The sequence below is a fragment of the Oncorhynchus masou genome, chromosome 18, assembly GCF_036934945.1.
Source record: "Oncorhynchus masou masou isolate Uvic2021 chromosome 18, UVic_Omas_1.1, whole genome shotgun sequence".
NCBI classification, from domain to species: domain Eukaryota; kingdom Metazoa; phylum Chordata; class Actinopteri; order Salmoniformes; family Salmonidae; genus Oncorhynchus; species Oncorhynchus masou.
The window spans coordinates 78,828,021-78,847,079 of record NC_088229.1 but is presented as its reverse complement, the minus strand read 5'-3'; the positions used below and the strand labels follow the sequence as shown (position 1 = coordinate 78,847,079).

General features: G+C 47.2%; 1 protein-coding gene across 1 annotated transcript in view; it reads left to right on the top strand.

The window, feature by feature from the left end:
• The window catches only part of nid1a (nidogen 1a), a 101,324-nt gene that overhangs the window by 14,546 nt on the left and 67,719 nt on the right, over positions 1-19,059 (top strand). The window contains exons 2-8 of the mRNA XM_064924534.1: positions 10,605-10,820; positions 11,002-11,094; positions 11,280-11,509; positions 13,579-13,898; positions 14,513-14,653; positions 15,063-15,314; positions 16,003-16,203. Of these exons, the coding sequence (XP_064780606.1) occupies positions 10,605-10,820; positions 11,002-11,094; positions 11,280-11,509; positions 13,579-13,898; positions 14,513-14,653; positions 15,063-15,314; positions 16,003-16,203 (1,453 nt within the window). The remainder of the gene's footprint in view (positions 1-10,604; positions 10,821-11,001; positions 11,095-11,279; positions 11,510-13,578; positions 13,899-14,512; positions 14,654-15,062; positions 15,315-16,002; positions 16,204-19,059) is intronic.

The following is a 19,059-nucleotide window of genomic DNA, read 5'->3' as shown; positions in this document are numbered from 1 at the left end:
GGAGAATAAAGAGCTGAACCCTGGGAGAATAAAGAGCTGTAGAACAGAACCCTGGGAGAATAAAGAGCTGTAGAACAGAACCCTGGGAGAATAAAGAGCTGAACCCTGGGAGAATAAAGAGCTGTAGAACAGAACCCTGGGAGAATAAAGAGCTGAACCCTGGGAGAATAAAGAGCTGTAGAACAGAACCCTGGGAGAATAAAGAGCTGTAGAACAGAACCCTGGGAGAATAAAGAGCTGAACCCTGGGAGAATAAAGAGCTGTAGAACAGAACCCTGGGAGAATAAAGAGCTGAACCCTGGGAGAATAAAGAGCTGTAGAACAGAACCCTGGGAGAATAAAGAGCTGTAGAACAGAACCCTGGGAGAATAAAGAGCTGAACCCTGGGAGAATAAAGAGCTGAACCCTGGGAGAATAAAGAGCTGTAGAACAGAACCCTGGGAGAATAAAGAGCTGTACCCTGGGAGAATAAAGAGCTGTAGAACAGAACCCTGGGAGAATAAAGAGCTGTAGAACAGAACCCTGGGAGAATAAAGAGCTGTAAAACAGACCCTGGGAGAATAAAGAGCTGTAGAACAGAACCCTGGGAGAATAAAGAGCTGTAGAACAGAACCCTGGGAGAATAAAGAGCTGTAGAACAGAACCCTGGGAGAATAAAGAGCTGTAGAACAGAACCCTGGGAGAATAAAGAGCTGTAGAACAGAACCCTGGGAGAATAAAGAGCTGTAGAACAGAACCCTGGGAGAATAAAGAGCTGTAGAACAGAACCCTGGGAGAATAAAGAGCTGAACCCTGGGAGAATAAAGAGCTGAACCCTGGGAGAATAAAGAGCTGTAGAACAGAACCCTGGGAGAATAAAGAGCTGTAGAGCAGAACCCTGGGAGAATAAAGAGCTGTAGAACAGAACCCTGGGAGAATAAAGAGCTGTAGAGCAGAACCCTGGGAGAATAAAGAGCTGTAGAACAGAACCCTGGGAGAATAAAGCGCTGTAGAGCAGAACCCTGGGAGAATAAAGAGCTGTAGAACAGAACCCTGGGAGAATAAAGAGCTGTACCCTGGGAGAATAAAGAGCTGAACCCTGGAAGAATAAAGAGCTGTAGAACAGAACCCTGGGAGAATAAAGAGCTGAACCCTGGGAGAATAAAGAGCTGAACCCTGGGAGAATAAAGAGCTGAACCCTGGGAGAATAAAGAGCAGAACCCTGGGAGAATAAAGAGCTGTAGAACAGAACCCTGGGAGAATAAAGAGCTGAACCCTGGGAGAATAAAGAGCTGTAGAACAGAACCCTGGGAGAATAAAGAGCTGAACCCTGGGAGAATAAAGAGCTGTAGAACAGAACCCTGGGAGAATAAAGAGCTGTAGAACAGAACCCTGGGAGAATAAAGAGCTGAACCCTGGGAGAATAAAGAGCTGTACCCTGGGAGAATAAAGAGCTGAACCCTGGGAGAATAAAGAGCTGAACCCTGGGAGAATAAAGAGCTGAACCCTGGGAGAATAAAGAGCTGTAGAACAGAACCCTGGGAGAATAAAGAGCTATAGAACAGAACCCTGGGAGAATAAAGAGCTGAACCCTGGGAGAATAAAGAGCTGTACCCTGGAAGAATAAAGAGCTGTACCCTGGGAGAATAAAGAGCTGTACCCTGGGAGAATAAAGAGCTGAACCCTGGGAGAATAAAGAGCTGAACCCTGGGAGAATAAAGAGCTGTATAACAGAACCCTGGGAGAATAAAGAGCTGAACCCTGGGAGAATAAAGAGCTGTATAACAGAACCCTGGGAGAATAAAGAGCTGTACCCTGGGAGAATAAAGAGCTGAACCCTGGGAGAATAAAGAGCTGTAGAACAGAACCCTGGGAGAATAAAGAGCTATAGAACAGAACCCTGGGAGAATAAAGAGCTGAACCCTGGGAGAATAAAGAGCTGAACCCTGGGAGAATAAAGAGCTGAACCCTGGGAGAATAAAGAGCTGAACCCTGGGAGAATAAAGAGCTGTAGAACAGAACCCTGGGAGAATAAAGAGCTGTAGAGCAGAACCCTGGGAGAATAAAGAGCTGTATAACAGAACCCTGGGAGAATAAAGAGCTGAACCCTGGGAGAATAAAGAGCTGTAGAACAGAACCCTGGGAGAATAAAGAGCTATAGAACAGAACCCTGGGAGAATAAAGAGCTGAACCCTGGGAGAATAAAGAGCTGTAGAACAGAACCCTGGGAGAATAAAGAGCTGAACCCTGGGAGAATAAAGAGCATTCATAGTCTGACATGGGGGGGCATTCATAGTCTGACATGGGGGGGCATTCATAGTCTGACATGGGGGGCATTCATAGTCTGACATGGGGGGGGCATTCATAGTCTGACATGGGGGCATTCATAGTCTGACATGGGGGGCATTCATAGTCTGACATGGGGGGCATTCATAGTCTGACATGGGGGGGGCATTCATAGTCTGACATGGGGGGGCATTCATAGTCTGACATGGGGGGGCATTCATAGTCTGACATGGGGGCATTCATAGTCTGACATGGGGGGGCATTCATAGTCTGACATGGGGGGGGGCATTCATAGTCTGACATGGGGGGGCATTCATAGTCTGACATGGGGGGCATTCATAGTCTGACATGGGGGGCATTCATAGTCTGACATGGGGGGCATTCATAGTCTGACATGGGGGCATTCATAGTCTGACATGGGGGCATTCATAGTCTGACATGGGGGCATTCATAGTCTGACATGGGGGGCATTCATAGTCTGACATGGGGGGCATTCATAGTCTGACATGGGGGCATTCATAGTCTGACATGGGGGGCATTCATAGTCTGACATGGGGGCATTCATAGTCTGACATGGGGGGCATTCATAGTCTGACATGGGGGCATTCATAGTCTGACATGGGGGGGCATTCATAGTCTGACATGGGGGGCATTCATAGTCTGACATGGGGGCATTCATAGTCTGACATGGGGGGGGGGCATTCATAGTCTGACATGGGGGGCATTCATAGTCTGACATGGGGGGGCATTCATAGTCTGACATGGGGGGGCATTCATAGTCTGACATGGGGGGGCATTCATAGTCTGACAATGGGGAGCATTCATAGTCTGACATGGGGGGGCATTCATAGTCTGACATGGGAGGGCATTCATAGTCTGACATGGGGGGGGGGCATTCATAGTCTGACATGGGGGGCATTTATAGTCTGACATGGGGGCATTCATAGTCTGACATGGGGGCATTCATAGTCTGACATGGGGGCATTCATAGTCTGACATGGGGGAGCATTCATAGTCTGACATGGGGGGCATTCATAGTCTGATGGGGGGCATTCATAGTCTGACATGGGGGCATTCATAGTCTGACATGGGGGACATTCATAGTCTGACATGGGGGGGCATTCATAGTCTGACATGGGGGGCATTCATAGTCTGACATGGGGGGGCATTCATAGTCTGACATGGGGGGACATTCATAGTCTGACATGGGGGGCATTCATAGTCTGACATGGGGGGCATTCATAGTCTGACATGGGGGGCATTTATAGTCTGACATGGGGGCATTCATAGTCTGACATGGGGGAGCATTCATAGTCTGACATGGGGGCATTCATAGTCTGACATGGGGGGCATTCATAGTCTGACATGGGGGGGCGTTCATAGTCTGACATGGGGGGGGCATTCATAGTCTGACATGGGGGGGCATTCATAGTCTGACATGGGGGGGGCATTCATAGTCTGACATGGGGGAGCATTCATAGTCTGACATGGGGGCATTCATAGTCTGACATGGGGGGCATTCATAGTCTGACATGGGGGCGTTCATAGTCTGACATGGGGGGCATTCATAGTCTGACATGGGGGGGCATTCATAGTCTGACATGGGGGGGGCATTCATAGTCTGACATGGGGGAGCATTCATAGTCTGACAATGGGGAGCATTCATAGTCTGACATGGGGGAGCATTCATAGTCTGACAATGGGGAGCATTCATGGCTGCAGACCCTCTGCTGTTGTTAGCCTGCTGTTGTTAGAACAGAACCCTGGGAGAATAAAGAGCTGAACCCTGGGAGAATAAAGAGCTGTAGAGCAGAACCCTGGGAGAATAAAGAGCTGTACCCTGGGAGAATAAAGAGCAGTAGAACAGAACCCTGGGAGAATAAAGAGCTGTACCCTGGGAGAATAAAGAGCAGTAGAACAGAACCCTGGGAGAATAAAGAGCTGAACCCTGGGAGAATAAAGAGCTGTAGAGCAGAACCCTGGGAGAATAAAGAGCTGTACCCTGGGAGAATAAAGAGCAGTAGAACAGAACCCTGGGAGAATAAAGAGCTGAACCCTGGGAGAATAAAGAGCAGTAGAACAGAACCCTGGGAGAATAAAGAGCTGTACCCTGGGAGAATAAAGAGCAGTAGAACAGAACCCTGGGAGAATAAAGAGCTGTAGAACAGAACCCTGGGAGAATAAAGAGCTGTAGAACAGAACCCTGGGAGAATAAAGAGCTGAACCCTGGGAGAATAAAGAGCTGTAGAGCAGAACCCTGGGAGAATAAAGAGCTGTACCCTGGGAGAATAAAGAGCAGTAGAACAGAACCCTGGGAGAATAAAGAGCTGTACCCTGGGAGAATAAAGAGCAGTAGAACAGAACCCTGGGAGAATAAAGAGCTGTAGAACAGAACCCTGGGAGAATAAAGAGCTGTAGAACAGAACCCTGGGAGAATAAAGAGCTGTAGAACAGAACCCTGGGAGAATAAAGAGCTGAACCCTGGGAGAATAAAGAGCTGTACCCTGGGAGAATAAAGAGCTGAACCCTGGGAGAATAAAGAGCTGTAGAACAGAACCCTGGGAGAATAAAGAGCTGTACCCTGGGAGAATAAAGAGCAGTAGAACAGAACCCTGGGAGAATAAAGAGCTGAACCCTGGGAGAATAAAGAGCTGTAGAGCAGAACCCTGGGAGAATAAAGAGCTGTACCCTGGGAGAATAAAGAGCAGTAGAACAGAACCCTGGGAGAATAAAGAGCTGAACCCTGGGAGAATAAAGAGCAGTAGAACAGAACCCTGGGAGAATAAAGAGCTGTACCCTGGGAGAATAAAGAGCAGTAGAACAGAACCCTGGGAGAATAAAGAGCTGTAGAACAGAACCCTGGGAGAATAAAGAGCTGTAGAACAGAACCCTGGGAGAATAAAGAGCTGAACCCTGGGAGAATAAAGAGCTGTAGAGCAGAACCCTGGGAGAATAAAGAGCTGTACCCTGGGAGAATAAAGAGCAGTAGAACAGAACCCTGGGAGAATAAAGAGCTGTACCCTGGGAGAATAAAGAGCAGTAGAACAGAACCCTGGGAGAATAAAGAGCTGTAGAACAGAACCCTGGGAGAATAAAGAGCTGTAGAACAGAACCCTGGGAGAATAAAGAGCTGTAGAACAGAACCCTGGGAGAATAAAGAGCTGAACCCTGGGAGAATAAAGAGCTGTACCCTGGGAGAATAAAGAGCTGAACCCTGGGAGAATAAAGAGCTGTAGAACAGAACCCTGGGAGAATAAAGAGCTGAACCCTGGGAGAATAAAGAGCTGTAGAACAGAACCCTGGGAGAATAAAGAGCTGAACCCTGGGAGAATAAAGAGCTGTAGAACAGAACCCTGGGAGAATAAAGAGCTGTAGAACAGAACCCTGGGAGAATAAAGAGCTGTAGAACAGAACCCTGGGAGAATAAAGAGCTGAACCCTGGGAGAATAAAGAGCTGAACCCTGGGAGAATAAAGAGCTGTAGAACAGAACCCTGGGAGAATAAAGAGCTGAACCCTGGGAGAATAAAGAGCTGTAGAACAGAACCCTGGGAGAATAAAGAGCTGTAGAACAGAACCCTGGGAGAATAAAGAGCTGAACCCTGGGAGAATAAAGAGCTGTAGAACAGAACCCTGGGAGAATAAAGAGCTGAACCCTGGGAGAATAAAGAGCTGTAGAACAGAACCCTGGGAGAATAAAGAGCTGTAGAACAGAACCCTGGGAGAATAAAGAGCTGAACCCTGGGAGAATAAAGAGCTGAACCCTGGGAGAATAAAGAGCTGTAGAACAGAACCCTGGGAGAATAAAGAGCTGAACCCTGGGAGAATAAAGAGCTGTAGAACAGAACCCTGGGAGAATAAAGAGCTGTAGAACAGAACCCTGGGAGAATAAAGAGCTGAACCCTGGGAGAATAAAGAGCTGTAGAACAGAACCCTGGGAGAATAAAGAGCTGAACCCTGGGAGAATAAAGAGCTGTAGAACAGAACCCTGGGAGAATAAAGAGCTGTAGAACAGAACCCTGGGAGAATAAAGAGCTGAACCCTGGGAGAATAAAGAGCTGTAGAACAGAACCCTGGGAGAATAAAGAGCTGAACCCTGGGAGAATAAAGAGCTGTAGAACAGAACCCTGGGAGAATAAAGAGCTGTAGAACAGAACCCTGGGAGAATAAAGAGCTGAACCCTGGGAGAATAAAGAGCTGAACCCTGGGAGAATAAAGAGCTGTAGAACAGAACCCTGGGAGAATAAAGAGCTGTACCCTGGGAGAATAAAGAGCTGTAGAACAGAACCCTGGGAGAATAAAGAGCTGTAGAACAGAACCCTGGGAGAATAAAGAGCTGTAAAACAGACCCCTGGGAGAATAAAGAGCTGTAGAACAGAACCCTGGGAGAATAAAGAGCTGTAGAACAGAACCCTGGGAGAATAAAGAGCTGTAGAACAGAACCCTGGGAGAATAAAGAGCTGTAGAACAGAACCCTGGGAGAATAAAGAGCTGTAGAACAGAACCCTGGGAGAATAAAGAGCTGTAGAACAGAACCCTGGGAGAATAAAGAGCTGTAGAACAGAACCCTGGGAGAATAAAGAGCTGTAGAACAGAACCCTGGGAGAATAAAGAGCTGTAGAACAGAACCCTGGGAGAATAAAGAGCTGAACCCTGGGAGAATAAAGAGCTGAACCCTGGGAGAATAAAGAGCTGTAGAACAGAACCCTGGGAGAATAAAGAGCTGTAGAGCAGAACCCTGGGAGAATAAAGAGCTGTAGAACAGAACCCTGGGAGAATAAAGAGCTGTAGAGCAGAACCCTGGGAGAATAAAGAGCTGTAGAACAGAACCCTGGGAGAATAAAGCGCTGTAGAGCAGAACCCTGGGAGAATAAAGAGCTGTAGAACAGAACCCTGGGAGAATAAAGAGCTGTACCCTGGGAGAATAAAGAGCTGAACCCTGGAAGAATAAAGAGCTGTAGAACAGAACCCTGGGAGAATAAAGAGCTGAACCCTGGGAGAATAAAGAGCTGAACCCTGGGAGAATAAAGAGCTGAACCCTGGGAGAATAAAGAGCAGAACCCTGGGAGAATAAAGAGCTGTAGAACAGAACCCTGGGAGAATAAAGAGCTGAACCCTGGGAGAATAAAGAGCTGTAGAACAGAACCCTGGGAGAATAAAGAGCTGAACCCTGGGAGAATAAAGAGCTGTAGAACAGAACCCTGGGAGAATAAAGAGCTGTAGAACAGAACCCTGGGAGAATAAAGAGCTGAACCCTGGGAGAATAAAGAGCTGTACCCTGGGAGAATAAAGAGCTGAACCCTGGGAGAATAAAGAGCTGAACCCTGGGAGAATAAAGAGCTGAACCCTGGGAGAATAAAGAGCTGTAGAACAGAACCCTGGGAGAATAAAGAGCTATAGAACAGAACCCTGGGAGAATAAAGAGCTGAACCCTGGGAGAATAAAGAGCTGTACCCTGGAAGAATAAAGAGCTGTACCCTGGGAGAATAAAGAGCTGTACCCTGGGAGAATAAAGAGCTGAACCCTGGGAGAATAAAGAGCTGAACCCTGGGAGAATAAAGAGCTGTATAACAGAACCCTGGGAGAATAAAGAGCTGAACCCTGGGAGAATAAAGAGCTGTATAACAGAACCCTGGGAGAATAAAGAGCTGTACCCTGGGAGAATAAAGAGCTGAACCCTGGGAGAATAAAGAGCTGTAGAACAGAACCCTGGGAGAATAAAGAGCTATAGAACAGAACCCTGGGAGAATAAAGAGCTGAACCCTGGGAGAATAAAGAGCTGAACCCTGGGAGAATAAAGAGCTGAACCCTGGGAGAATAAAGAGCTGAACCCTGGGAGAATAAAGAGCTGTAGAACAGAACCCTGGGAGAATAAAGAGCTGTAGAGCAGAACCCTGGGAGAATAAAGAGCTGTATAACAGAACCCTGGGAGAATAAAGAGCTGAACCCTGGGAGAATAAAGAGCTGTAGAACAGAACCCTGGGAGAATAAAGAGCTATAGAACAGAACCCTGGGAGAATAAAGAGCTGAACCCTGGGAGAATAAAGAGCTGTAGAACAGAACCCTGGGAGAATAAAGAGCTGAACCCTGGGAGAATAAAGAGCATTCATAGTCTGACATGGGGGCATTCATAGTCTGACATGGGGGGGCATTCATAGTCTGACATGGGGGGCATTCATAGTCTGACATGGGGGGCATTCATAGTCTGACATGGGGGGCATTCATAGTCTGACATGGGGGGGCATTCATAGTCTGACATGGGGGGCATTCATAGTCTGACATGGGGGGCATTCATAGTCTGACATGGGGGGCATTCATAGTCTGACATGGGGGGCATTCATAGTCTGACATGGGGGCATTCATAGTCTGACATGGGGGGCATTCATAGTCTGACATGGGGGGGCATTCATAGTCTGACATGGGGGGCATTCATAGTCTGACATGGGGGCATTCATAGTCTGACATGGGGGGGCATTCATAGTCTGACATGGGGGCATTCATAGTCTGACATGGGGGCATTCATAGTCTGACATGGGGGCATTCATAGTCTGACATGGGGGGCATTCATAGTCTGACATGGGGGCATTCATAGTCTGACATGGGGGGGCATTCATAGTCTGACATGGGGGGCATTCATAGTCTGACATGGGGGCATTCATAGTCTGACATGGGGGGGCATTCATAGTCTGACATGGGGGGCATTCATAGTCTGACATGGGGGGCATTCATAGTCTGACATGGGGGGCATTCATAGTCTGACATGGGGGGCATTCATAGTCTGACATGGGGGCATTCATAGTCTGACATGGGGGGCATTCATAGTCTGACATGGGGGGCATTCATAGTCTGACATGGGGGGCATTCATAGTCTGACATGGGGGGCATTCATAGTCTGACATGGGGGGGCATTCATAGTCTGACAATGGGGAGCATTCATAGTCTGACATGGGGGGCATTCATAGTCTGACATGGGAGGGCATTCATAGTCTGACATGGGGGGGGCATTCATAGTCTGACATGGGGGGCATTTATAGTCTGACATGGGGGCATTCATAGTCTGACATGGGGGCATTCATAGTCTGACATGGGGGGCATTCATAGTCTGACATGGGGGAGCATTCATAGTCTGACATGGGGGCATTCATAGTCTGATGGGGGGCATTCATAGTCTGACATGGGGGCATTCATAGTCTGACATGGGGGGACATTCATAGTCTGACATGGGGGCATTCATAGTCTGACATGGGGGCATTCATAGTCTGACATGGGGGGCATTCATAGTCTGACATGGGGGGACATTCATAGTCTGACATGGGGGGCATTCATAGTCTGACATGGGGGGGCATTCATAGTCTGACATGGGGGGCATTTATAGTCTGACATGGGGGCATTCATAGTCTGACATGGGGGAGCATTCATAGTCTGACATGGGGGCATTCATAGTCTGACATGGGGGCATTCATAGTCTGACATGGGGGGCATTCATAGTCTGACATGGGGGCATTCATAGTCTGACATGGGGGCATTCATAGTCTGACATGGGGGCATTCATAGTCTGACATGGGGGAGCATTCATAGTCTGACATGGGGGCATTCATAGTCTGACATGGGGGGCATTCATAGTCTGACATGGGGGCGTTCATAGTCTGACATGGGGGGGGCATTCATAGTCTGACATGGGGGGGCATTCATAGTCTGACATGGGGGGGGCATTCATAGTCTGACATGGGGGAGCATTCATAGTCTGACAATGGGGAGCATTCATAGTCTGACATGGGGGAGCATTCATAGTCTGACAATGGGGAGCATTCATGGCTGCAGACCCTCTGCTGTTGTTAGCCTGGGTTGATGTTACTGACCTATCCTGTTGCATGTGGGCTGCAGACCCTGTCTGACTATGTGGGCTGTTAGTCTCTCTGTGTCCTGATGCAGACCCTGTCTGACTATGTGGCCTGTTAGTCTCTCTGTGTCCTGATGCAGACCCTGTCTGACTATGTGGCCTGTTGGTCTCTCTATGTCCTGATGCAAACCCTGTCTGACTATGTGTGCTGTTAGTCTCTCTGTGTCCTGATGCAGACCCTGTCTGACTATGTGGGCTGTTAGTCTCTCTGTGTCCTGATGTAAACCCTGTCTGACTATGTGGGCTGTTGGTCTCTCTGTGTCCTGATGCAAACCCTGTCTGACTATGTGGGCTGTTGGTCTCTCTGTGTCCTGATGCAAACCCTGTCTGACTATGTGGGCTGTTAGTCTCTCTGTGTCCTGATGCAGACCCTGTCTGACTATGTCAGTCAACCCGTGTTGTTGCTGATTATTGACAGTTTGTGTTTGTTCTACATTTCAGATCAACACCAATGGGTTCGTTGCCATGGCACAGCCCAGTGCTGAGTCCACATACCTTGGTAAGATGCCCGCCGGGTTTGGCATGATCGCGGCCCTGCACGGCGACCTGGATACTGGTGACGGCGTGGGTAAGGTGTACTACCGTCAGGATGCCAGCCCAGCCACCCTGCGGCAGGCTGCAGAGCAGATTAACAGGGCTTTTCCAGAGGACGATGAGGTGAGAGAGAGAGAGATGGAACATTTGTTTTACTTTAACCAAGACATTGTACAACTGGCAATTAGCTGAATTGCGAGTACAATTTACATTGTAAAAATATTTCACTAAAACGCTAAACAAAATACATACTGTTAGTCTAAGCACTGAATGAATTAAAGGAGCTGTTACTTGTGTTTACTAGGTGGAGCCGGAACACGCAGTGGTCGTCACCTGGGTAGATGTGGCTTCCAGGCAACACCGTGACCACAGCAGAGGAGACGGACTGGAGAAACAGGTGAGATCAGAATTACCAGTCAATCAAGTAAATGTATTAATGTGGAAAGAGAGGTTACAAAATGCTTTAGAGTAGCCCGACCTGGACCCCAAAGAGCAGGCAGAAGCAGTGAGAGACATTCTTGTGTCTGAATCTTAACAATGTAACCGTGTTGTAACTCTCTCTTGTAACCTCTCTTTCAACAGAGGAATAGCTTCCAGCTAGTGATAGCGTCCGCTGAGACAACCTCCTATGCCATCCTGCTCTACCCCAGGAAGGGGATGCAGTTTGCCTCCACAGCTGTAGGAGGCAGTAGTCAGGCCATGCAGGCGGGCTTCAGTAAAGGGCTGGTCAAGTACCTGGTGTTCAGCACCCGACAGGGACCGTACTACCGCATCACCACCGAGAGGGAGACCTCTGTCAGGGCGCTAGCAGAGTAAGTACTGGTCTTTTTATTTCAAAAATAACAGGGCAGACATATTGAGACCTACAGTGGCTTTCAAAAGTATTCACCCTCTTGGCATTTTTCTATTTTGTTGCCTTACAACCTGGAATTAAAATGGATTTTGGGGGGGTTTGTATCATTTGATTTACACAACATGCCTACCACTTTGAAGATGCAACATATTTTTTATTGTGAAACAAATAAGACAAAAAAACAGAAAACTTAAGTGTACATAACTATTCCCCCCCCCAAAGTCAATACTTTGTAGAGCCACCTTTTGTAGCAATTACAGCTGCAAGTCTCTTGGGGTATATCTCTATAAGCTTGGCACATCTAGCCACTGGGATTTCTGCCCATTCTTCAAGTCAAAACTGATCCAGCTCCTTCAAGTTGGATGGGTTCCACTGGTGTACAGAAATGTTAAGTCATACCACAGATTCTCAATTGGATTGAGGTCTGACTAGGCCATTCCAAGACATTTAAATGTTTACCCTTAAACCACTCAAGTGTTGCTTTAGCAGCAAATTCCTCCAATTCTGACCAGTTTTCCCAGTCCCTGCCAATGAAAATGAAATCCCCACAGCATGATGCTGCCACCACAATGCTTCACTGTGGGATGGTGTTCCCGGGGTGATGAGAGGTGTTGGGTTTGCACCAGACATAGCGTTTTCCTTGACGGGCAAAAAGCTCAATTTTAGTCTTATCTGACCAGAGTACCTTCTTCCATATATTTGGGGAGTCTCCCACATGCCTTTTGGTGAACACCAAACATGTTTACTTATTTTTCTCTGGCTACTCTTCGGTAAAGCCCAGCTCTGTGGAGTGTACGGCTTAAAGTGGTCCTACGGAGAGATACTGAGAGATACTAGCTTTGCAGCTCCTTCAGGGTTATCATTGGTCTCTTTGTTGCCTCTCTGATTTAATGCCCTCCTTGCCTGGGCCATAGGTTTTGGTGGGCGGCCCTCTCTTGGCAGGTTTGTTGTGGTGCCATATTCTTTCCATTTTCTTTATAATGGATTTAATGGTGCTTTGTGGGATGTTCAAAGTTTCTGATGGTTGTTTATAACCCAACCCTGATCTGTACGTCTCCACAACTTTGTCCCTGACCTGTTTGGAGAACTCCTTGGTCTTCATGGTGCTTGGTGGTGCCCCTTGCTTAGTGGTGTTGCAGACTCTGGGGCCTTTCAGAACAGGTGTATATATACTGAGATCGTGTGGCAGACTTTATTTAACTAATTATGTGACTTCTGAAGGTAATTGGTTGCACCAGATCTTATTTAGGGGCTTCATAGCAAAGGGGGTGAATACATACAGTTAAAGTCGGAAGTTTACATACATGTCCAGGTCTAAACCCTGATTGGATATCCAGTACTAAACCCTGATTGGATATCCAGTACTAAACCCTGATTGGATATCCAGTACTAAACACTGATTGGATATCCAGTACTAAAACCTGATTGGATATCCAGTACTAAACCCTGATTGGTTTACATTCAAAATAGATAAAAAAGAGCAAAGTTGTACATTTACCAATGATTCTAGTCTTAACTAGATCAGGAAGCCTTGAAATGGGGGCGATAATGATTACGACTATCCCCCTTATGGAGAGGCAGCACAAGAGATCCATACTGAATATTTCCTGATAACAATGTTAAATACAAATGGTGGGTTATTGAGCCAACAACTTAACACAGGGCTCTTGCAGAGTATGTTGTGATGCCTTGTCACTGAAGAAACTAGGTATACTGGTCCTAGATCTGTTTGAGCTGTCTTGCCAACTCTTGTGGTCCTACCCGGGAACAGTGGGTTAACTGCCTTGTTCAGGGGCAGAACAACAAAGTTTTACCTCGTCAGCTCAGGGATTCGATCTTGCAACTTTCTGGTTACTAATGCAACACTCTAACCACTAGGCTACCTGGTGCCCCGCTTTGTTCCACCAATGTCTGTGAGGGAGGTCATGTTTGGTTTCCCACAGAAGTACAGATATAATACTGCAGGATATGGCCATTCCTTTTGGCAGTTCCTCTCGTGATCACTCCTCCTGCTTTATCTATCTCCAGGGAGACCAACTCAGGTAAGCGAGGTGTGTGGGTGTACGAGATTGGGACTTCCCCTTACTTCACCAGCGTGGCCCCAGGAGAGGTAACAGACCTGCCCCCAGACACAGGCCTGGAGTCAAGGGTCTCGGAGGAGGCTACCTCAAAGAGGTATCCTGGAGGAGGACAACAAGTGACTTATTCTCCCTACGAACCGGAGGCGGAGGTGTATCGCAAGGAGCAGCCTCACCAGGGACCTCACCACGGGGGCCAGTTCACAGTCCACACGGTCCAGTACCAGCCTCAGGTGGTGGTAGTAGATGATGGAGACATCAACGTGGATGGTGGGTTCACATTGTTTGGTAGCATGGGAAAAATAACTTTACTTTGAATTCTAGAAATGTATTTTAAATTCTAGAACTTTCTTTTAAATTCTAGAACTGTGTTTTAAATTCTAAAACTTTGTTTTAAAATGTATAACTTCTTTATTCTAGATTACAATTATTTTTGAATTCTAAAACTTTGTTTGAAAAGCAAGAACATTGTGACCAGATCCTTTTAATGTTTAATGCGCTAACCTTACCGTGACCCGACCAGGTCCTTTTAATGTTTGATGTGCTAACCTTACCATGACCCGACCAGGTCCTTCTGATGTTTGATGTGCTAACCTTACCGTGACCCGACCAGGTCCTTCTTATGTTTGATGTGCTAACCTTACCATGACCCGACCAGGTCCTTCTGATGTTTGATGTGCTAACCTTACCGTGACCCGACCAGGTCCTTCTGATGTTTGATGTGCTAACCTTACCATGACCCGACCAGGTCCTTCTGATGTTTGATGTGCTAACCTTACCGTGACCCGACCAGGTCCTTCTGATGTTTGATGTGCTAACCTTACCATGACCCGACCAGGTCCTTCTGATGTTTGATGTGCTAACCTTACTGTCGTCTTTTACAGTGTTCTCCTACAACTCTGAGACATGTGCCAACAACAGAAATAAGTGTTCCACCTTCGCCGACTGTAAAGATTACGCCAGCGGTTACTGTTGTCACTGCCGGCCCGGCTACTATGGCAACGGAATACAGTGTGTGTCGGAGGGTAAGTCCCCAATTTTCATACCTCCATAGCTACTTATTTTTCTACTTTTTGAACCAAAACTAAATTTATCACTCAGCAAATGATCAAGTTGAATATCTATCAGGTGTGGCAACGATCATGATTGTGATACTGTAAGTCCCTCTGGTGATAGAGACACGGCAAAATGGCTGACATGTGAGCGGTAACTTTTGCTGAGGTTCTTTGAGATGTAGGGTTAGGGTTAGGGTTAACTAGCCAGTCATTTCAGATAACGTTAGCTAGCTACAAAAATGGCAAAGTCGACCTCGGTCTATCAGAAAACCGCGTACACAGAGCGACTCTTCCCAGATTTGTTGCTGTTTTATCTATCAGGGAAGCCACAGTGGATACGTAACATCTGTGACAATAATCTTCTTCTTCGTTTTATCAGGTAAGCCCCAGAGGATGAACGGCAAGGTGAATGGCAGGGTGTACGTGGGCAACTCTCCGTCTCCCGTCGAGTTCAACAGCAACGACCTGCACTCGTACGTGGTAGCCAATGACGGGCGAGCATACGTGGCCATCAGCACCATCCCTGCCAGGCTAGGCCCCTCCCTCCAGCCCCTGTCAGCCCTGGGAGCAGTCATCGGATGGGCCTTCGCCCTGGAGCAGCCTGGATACAAGAACGGATTCAGCATCATCGGTGAACCACGTCTACCTTGGCGAATTGTCCTATAATTTTGTGCTCTTGATTAATAAGCTAAGGTTTTTAAACCTCTCCTCGAGGGATCCCCAGACATTTCACATTTAACAACGTTGTTGTAACTAACTCACCTGATTCACCAAGGGCTTCATGATTAGTTGACAAGCTGAAGGTCAGACTGTACATTACAATAAGAACTTCCTGGCCTTTTACACAGTGTTCTTACTTGTCATTGTATTTCATATACAGGAAGTCTGGGGTTTCTAGTCTTGACGTGATTCACAGCTGCTGGGTTATGCTGCAGCTGCAATACCACTTAGGCCAGGCACACACACACACACCCAGGAAACGGCCAGCTGTTTTCTAGATATCTCCCACCACATTCTCCTCACATTACCTCAGAGCAGAGAGTGTTAAAGACGGAGGACAAGAGGACCAATGTTCAGTCCAGTCCAGGCCAGGCATGTTTGCCTTAACCCTGACCTCTCACTGTGTGTGTGTGTGCGTGCGTGCGTGCGTGCGTGTGTGTGTGTGTGTGTGTGTGTGTGTGTGTGTGTGAGTGCGTGCGTGCGTGCGTGCGTGCGTGCGTGCGCGTGTCAGAACCCAGAACCCAGTGGCAATTGTTGCTGTTACTGAGTGGACTATGCTGGCAATGTAAATCAAAGAAATAAAAATGTCTCCTCTCCAGGTGGTGAGTTTACGTGTCAGGCTGAGGTGACCTTCCTACCAGCCCAGGAGAAGCTGACCATCAAACAGGTGTTCAGTGGGATAGATGAGCATGATCACCTGGTGGTCAGTACCACTCTGGAGGGACGTGTCCCCGAAGTCCTCCGAGGATCCACTGTCCAGATAGAACCCTACTCTGAGATCTACCAGTACAGCTCCAACCGTAAGTTATTTAACCTCTAACCCCTAACCTCTAACCCCTCCCAGCACAGCTCCAACCGTAAGTCCTATAACCTCTAACTCCTAACCTCTAACCCCTCCCAGCACAGCTCCAACCGTAAGTCCAGAAGCTCTAACTCCTAACCCCTAACCCCTCTCAGCACAGCTCCAACCATAAGTCCAGAAGCTCTAACTCCTGACCCCTAACCCCTCCCAGCACAGCTCCAACCGTAAGTCCAGAAGCTCTAACTCCTAACCCCTAACCCCTCTCAGCACAGCTCCAACCATAAGTCCAGAAGCTCTAACTCCTGACCCCTAACCCCTCCCAGCACAGCTCCAACCATAAGTCCAGAAGCTCTAACTCCTGACCCCTAACCCCTCTCAGCACAGCTCCAACCATAAGTCCAGAAGCTCTAACTCCTGACCCCTAACCCCTCTCAGCACAGCTCCAACCATAAGTCCAGAAGCTCTAACTCCTAACCCCTAACCCCTCTCAGCACAGCTCCAACCGTAAGTCCAGAAGCTCTAACTCCTGACCCCTAACCCCTCCCAGCACAGCTCCAACCATAAGTCCAGAAGCTCTAACTCCTGACCCCTAACAACTCCAGAAGGACACTGATCATAATAGATGTCTCTATCTCTCCAGTCTCCTGGCTACAGTTAACAGTAACACACTGAATCACACAGATAGAAGTACTGCTACCAATTATATATTCGAGGAATTGGGTGGAAAGAGCCCTGCATGTCGATTGACTGAAAGGCGTGGTATATTAGACCGTATGCCACAGGTATGACAAAACATGTATTTTTACTGTTTTAATTACGTTGGTAACCAGTTTATAATGGCAGTATGTGCCAGGGGGTTTGTGATATATGGCAAATATACCACGGCTAAGGGCTGTGTCCAGGCACTCTGTGTTGCGTTGTGGGAAAGAACAGCCCTTAGTTGGACCCTATTGCTTAAATATACAATAATGTTAAATATCCAACATGACTCTAAATGCATTCTAAACAGGATTCTAAACAGGATTCTAAAGGATTATAAACAGGATTCTAAAGGATTATAAAGGATTCTAAACAGGATTATAAAGGATTATAAACAGGATTATAAAGGATTCTAAACAGGATTTTAAAGGATTCTAAACAGGATTATAAAGGATTCTAAACAGGATTTTAAAGGATTCTAAAAAGGTTTCTAAACAGGATTCTAAAGGATTATAAACAGGATTCTAAAGGACTATAAACAGGATTCTAAAGGATTCTAACAGGCTCTAAACATAGAAGTAGATCTCTATTCATAGGTTTCACCTCCGTCACGTCTTGCCATTGTTATGAACGATCTCAAGCCGTCCTCTTCTGGCGGTGCCATAGTGGTGCCCTACAGTGGTGATGAACCCAGTCATTCTGGACAGAGGCTAACTACTGTTGAGTCTAAATTACACTATAGTGCCTGGAAATACCATTATATTGATAGAGTAATCAAATATTTAATAGGAAACTACTTTGCCAGCCTTATCATATTGTAAAATAGACTTTAGACAGATGACAATGTTGTCATTAGCTAGCAAAGTTCGTAAAAAATGACTAGCAATGATAACGTCAGCTAGTTTAAAATCCGAGGGCCTCCCCTTAATCTTAGCTAGCTAGCTAACGTTATACTGCATCTAAAGTCAATCTGGTGACATCACCTTAATCTTAGCTAGCTAGCTAACGTTATACTGCATCTAAAGTCAATCTGGTGACATCACCTTAATCTTAGCTAGCTAGCTAACGTTATACTGCATCTAAAGTCGATCTGGTGACATCATCTTAATCTTAGCTAGCTAGCTAACGTTATACTGTATCTAAAGTCGATCTGGTGACATCAAAATTATGATGAAAAGTCTCCTTTTGAATGTCATTGTATTTCCAAGCCACTGTAATGGACTTTTGATGAAATCTTCATCAGCGCTCATTGACGATGCGTTGAGTAGAATGGTATTAGTCCAAAACTAACGTTCAAAACAATGTCGTGTGTGTCTCCTGATCTCAGCCTGGTGTCTCTCTCCTCCTGTAGTGATCACGTCTTCCTCTGAGTCTGGTGTCTCTCTCCTCCTGTAGTGATCACATCTTCCTCTGAGTCTGGTGTCTCTCTCCTCCTGTAGTGATCACATCTTCCTCTGAGCCTGGTGTCTCTCTCCTCCTGTAGTGATCACGTCTTCCTCTGAGTCTGGTGTCTCTCTCCTCCTGTAGTGATCACATCTTCCTCTCAGCCTGGTGTCTCTCTCCTCCTGTAGTGATCACATCTTCCTCTGAGCCTGGTGTCTCTCTCCTCCTGTAGTGATCACGTCTTCCTCTGAGCCTGGTGTCTCTCTCCTCCTGTAGTGATCACATCTTCCTCTGAGCCTGGTGTCTCTCTCCTCCTGTAGTGATCACGTCTTCCTCTGAGCCTGGTGTCTCTCTCCTCCTGTAGTGATCACGTCTTCCTCTGAGCCTGGTGTCTCTCTCCTCCTGTAGTGATCACGTCTTCCTCTGAGCCTGGTGTCTCTCTCCTCCTGTAGTGATCACATCTTCCTCTGAGCCTGGTGTCTCTCTCCTCCTGTAGTGATCACGTCTTCCTCTGAGCCTGGTGTCTCTCTCCTCCTGTAGTGATCACATCTTCCTCTGAGCCTGGTGTCTCTCTCCTCCTGTAGTGATCACATCTTCCTCTGAGCCTGGTGTCTCTCTCCTCCTGTAGTGATCACATCTTCCTCTGAGCCTGGTGTCTCTCTCCTCCTGTAGTGATCACGTCTTCCTCTGAGCCTGGTGTCTCTCTCCTCCTGTAGTGATCACATCTTCCTCTGAGCCTGGTGTCTCTCTCCTCCTGTAGTGATCACGTCTT